The sequence below is a fragment of the Ascaphus truei genome, unplaced genomic scaffold (genome assembly GCF_040206685.1).
Source record: "Ascaphus truei isolate aAscTru1 unplaced genomic scaffold, aAscTru1.hap1 HAP1_SCAFFOLD_1138, whole genome shotgun sequence".
In the NCBI taxonomy this organism is placed as follows: Eukaryota; Metazoa; Chordata; class Amphibia; order Anura; family Ascaphidae; genus Ascaphus; species Ascaphus truei.
This window is the reverse complement of record NW_027454005.1, coordinates 833-5,000: the sequence shown is the minus strand read 5'-3', so window position 1 is coordinate 5,000 and position 4,168 is coordinate 833. Positions and strand designations below refer to the sequence as shown.

Below are 4,168 nucleotides of genomic sequence, written 5' to 3'. Positions count from 1 at the left end.
GTGCACACAGACAGGGACACAGCAAAACATGATCTAATGGGGATAAGAGAATACAGACCCTACCCCCCCCCCCCCCTCTATCCTGAGGCACAAAATGGGAAGGAAAGGGAAAAACTGTCATAAATACGTATTCTCTGTCTAACCCCTCAGTGCCAGCCCTTCCCAACACAATAAACAGGACAGGGGTGCCTGCATTAGACCCGCGTTCTATAAACTCTCTCTCTATTTAACCCATTCAGAACAAGACAGACAGGACAGTGCATTGCTGGCTCTCTTTGCCCCTGAAGGGGTTAAGCATAAAGGATTATCAGTAACAGGCTTTGTGCAATTATGTTAAAATCTTCATAGAAACCCCATGCAATGTTTCATGCGCAATCGTTCAAACATAGGCTGCACCCCCCCCCCCCAAACAAACGCAGCCCCCCAAAGAACATACGCAGCTCCCCCCAAAAAACAAACGCAGCTCCCCCCAAAAAACAAACGCAGCTCCCCCCAAAAACATACGCAGCTCCCCCCAAAAACATACGCAGCTCTCCCCCCAAAAAAATACGCAGCTCCCCCCCCAAAAAAATATGCAGCTCCCCCTTAAAACAGAGCAGGTTCCAAATGCAAGAAAATAGGAAGCTTCACTGCACCTCACACCCTGAAACTGCACCCATACCCAGCACTGCATCCCCCCACCCAACACCCTGAAACTACATCTCACTGCACCCCCCACCCAACACCCTGAAACTGCATCTCACTGCACCCCCCACCCAACACCCTGAAACTGCACCTCACTGCACCCACACCCAGCACTGCACCCCCCAACTCACACCCTGAAACTGCACCTCACACCCAGCACTGCATCCCCCCCACCCAACACCCTGAAACTGCACCGCACACCCAGCACTGCATCCCCCCACCCAACACCCTGCAACTGCATCTCACTGCACCCCCCACCCAACACCCTGAAACTGCATCTCACTGCACCCCACCCAACACCCTGAAACTGCACCTCACTGCACCCACACCCAGCACTGCACCCCCCAACTCACACCCTGAAACTGCACCTCACACCCAGCACTGCACCTCACACCCAGCACTGCATCCCCCCACCCAACACCCTGAAACTGCATCTCACTGCACCCCCCACCCAACACCCTGAAACTGCATCTCACTGCACCCCCCACCCAACACCCTGCAACTGCATCTCACTGCACCCCCCACCCAACACCCTGAAACTGCATCTCACTGCACCCCCACCCAACACCCTGAAACTGCACCTCACTGCACCCACACCCAGCACTGCACCCCCCAACTCACACCCTGAAACTGCACCTCACACCCAGCACTGCACCTCACACCCAGCACTGCATCCCCCCACCCAACACCCTGAAACTGCATCTCACTGCACCCCCCACCCAACACCCTGAAACTGCATCTCACTGCACCCCCCACCCAACACCCTGAAACTGCATCTCATTGCACCCCCCACCCAACACCCTGTAACTGCATCTCACTGCACCCCCCACCCAACAGCCTGAAACTGCACCTCACTGCACCCACAACCAGCACTGCACCCCCCAACTCACACCCTGAAACTGCACCTGACACCCTGCACTGCACCTCACACCCTAAAAACTGCACCCCACTGCACTGCACATAATGAGGTTGTGAGGAATAGCTGCCACATCACTCCCTGCATCCCCCACCTCCCTGCATCCCCCTCTCCCTGCATCCCCCACCTCCCTACATCCCCTCCCTAGATTCCCCCACCCCCACCTCCTTGCACCCCCCTGTCCCTGGAGCCTCTCCCTACATCCCCCCTCCCTGCACCCCCTCTCCCTACCTCCCTGCACCCCTCTCCCTACCTCTCTGCACCCCCCTCTCCCTGGAGCCTCTCCCTACATCCCCCCTCCCTGCACCCCCCTCTCCCTACCTCCCTGCACCCCCCTCTCTTCCTGCAGCCTATGCCCAGCATACTCACTGTCAGCCCAGTACCCAGCACTATCACATCATACTCCTCGTCCATGCTGGCAGTGCCGGGGGGTGCTGAGTGCCGGGGGGTGCTGGCAGTGCCGGGGTGCCCGGGGTGCTGGCAGTGCCGGGTGCCCGGGGGGTGCTGAGTGCCGGTGTGCCCGGGGGGTGCTGGCAGTGCCGGGTGCCCGGGGGGTGCTGAGCTGCGGGTCTCTGCACCTACTACCGAGAGCAGCTGAAATGGACCAAAGATGGCCCCAGCCCAGCGCCGCCTGCCAGCCGGCTCCTCCGCGACGTCAAATAGTCCCTCCCTGCCAGCACTCAGCTCCTGCCAAGCAGGGCACAGGGAGGGGGGTGGGGGGCAGCAGGGCCCAGAGGGGCAGGGGGGCAGATCCTCAGGGGTAATGGGGTCCCGTGTCCCCTGTCAATGCCAAGCCCCTCCCCAGACTGCCCAGCCCTTCCAACTCTACCAGGGATGGGGAGGGAGGGCGTCCATGGTGATGCGGTCATGGATGGGGATCAGTGCGCGCCTGCATCATCTTGGGAAGAGATGCTCCATGGAGGGGGGAGTGAGAGAAAGGGAGGGGGGAGAGAGTGAAAGGGAGGGGGGAGAGAGTGAAAGTGAGGGGGAGAGATAGGGAGGGGGGATAGGGAGGGGAGGGGGGATAGGGAGGGGAAGGAGGATAGGGAGGGGAGAGAGATAGGGAGGGGGGATAGAGAGATAGGGAGGGGGGATAGAGAGATAGGGAGGGGGAGAGAGATCTAGGGAGGGGAGGGGGGAGAGATATGGAGAGGGGGTAGAGATAGGGAGGGGGTAGAGAGATAGGAAGGGGGGAGATAGGGAGGGGCAGAGAGAGATAGGAGGGGGACAGAGATAGGGAGGAGGGATAGAGAGATAGGGAGGGGGAGAGAGATAGGGAGGAGGGATAGAGAGATAGGGAGGGGGAGAGATAGGGTGGGGAGAGATAGGGAGGGGGAGAGAGCTAGGGAGGGGAAGAGATAGGGAGGGGGGAGACAGAGAGTAGGGAGGGGGATAGATAGGGAGGGGAGGGAGAAAGAGAGATAGGGAGTGGGGAGAGAGATAGGGAGGGGAGAGAGAGATAGGGAGGGGAAGAGATATACGGAGGGGGCAGAGAGATAGGGAGGGGAGAGAGATAGGGAGGGGGAGAGAGAAATAGGGAGGGGAGAGAGCTAGGGAGGGGAGGGGGAGAGATAGGCAGTGGGGAGATAGAGAGATAGGGAAGGGAGGGAGAGAGAGAGAATAGAGGGGAGAAAGATAGGGAGATAGGGAGATAGGTAGGTGGATCGAGAGAGATAGGGAGGGGACATGGGGAGGGGGAGAGAGAGGTAGAAGGAGGAGAGAGATAGGGAGGGGAGAGAGAGAGATAGGGAGAGAGATAGGGAGGAGAGAGAGATAGGAGGGGAGAGAGATAGGGAGGAGAGAGAGATAGGGAGGGGAGAGAGAGAGATAGGAGAGAGATAGGGAGGAGAGAGAGATAGGAGAGAGATAGGGAGGAGAGAGAGATAGGGAGGGGAGAGAGATAGGGAGAGAGATAGGGAGGAGAGAGAGATAGGGAGGGGAGAGAGATAGGAGGAGAGAGACAGATTTTTTACTTATTATTACTGATTTCCCACAAGGTTCCCTGATCCCACGCACAGGTTTCTAATAATAACATGTATTTACATTGCTATAAACTAGGGCGCAACCCCCCCCTGCTCCAGTGACACCCTCATGGTAATCCCCCCCCCCCCCCACACACACTTTATCCCAGTGACACCCTCATGGTAATCCCCCCCCCCACACACACACAGTTTTATCCAGTGACACCCTCATGGTAATCCCCCCCCCCCCCCCCCACCACACACACACACCTTTATCCCAGTGACACCTCTCATGGTAATCCCCCCCCACACACACACACACACTTATCCCAGTGACACCCTCATGGTAATCCCCCCCCCCACACACACACACACTTTATCCCAGTGACACCTCATGGTAATCCCCCCCCACACCACACACACACACTTTATCCAGTGACACCCTCATGGTAATCCCCCCCCCCCCCCCACACACACACACACACACTTTATCCCAGTGACACCCTCATGTAATCCCCCCCCCCCCCCCCCCACACACACACTTTATCCCAGTGACACCCTCATGGTAATCCCCCCCCCCCCCCACAACACACACACACTTTATCCC

General features: G+C 58.4%; 1 protein-coding gene across 2 annotated transcripts in view; it reads right to left on the bottom strand.

Moving 5' to 3' along the window:
* Positions 1–2,530, bottom strand: part of GDI1 (GDP dissociation inhibitor 1) — a 32,609-nt gene extending 30,079 nt beyond the window's left edge. The window contains exon 1 of one of the 2 annotated variants that reach the window (XM_075581222.1): positions 2,430–2,530. Coding sequence is in view for 1 of the 2 variants with exons in the window: in XM_075581221.1 (XP_075437336.1) it covers positions 1,970–2,014 (45 nt within the window). In the remaining variant the exon portion in view is untranslated. Of the gene's footprint in view, positions 1–1,969; positions 2,366–2,429 lie in introns of those variants that run through there. The other variant, XM_075581221.1, reaches the window with a different exon arrangement.
* Positions 2,531–4,168: the final 1,638 nt, after the last annotated feature.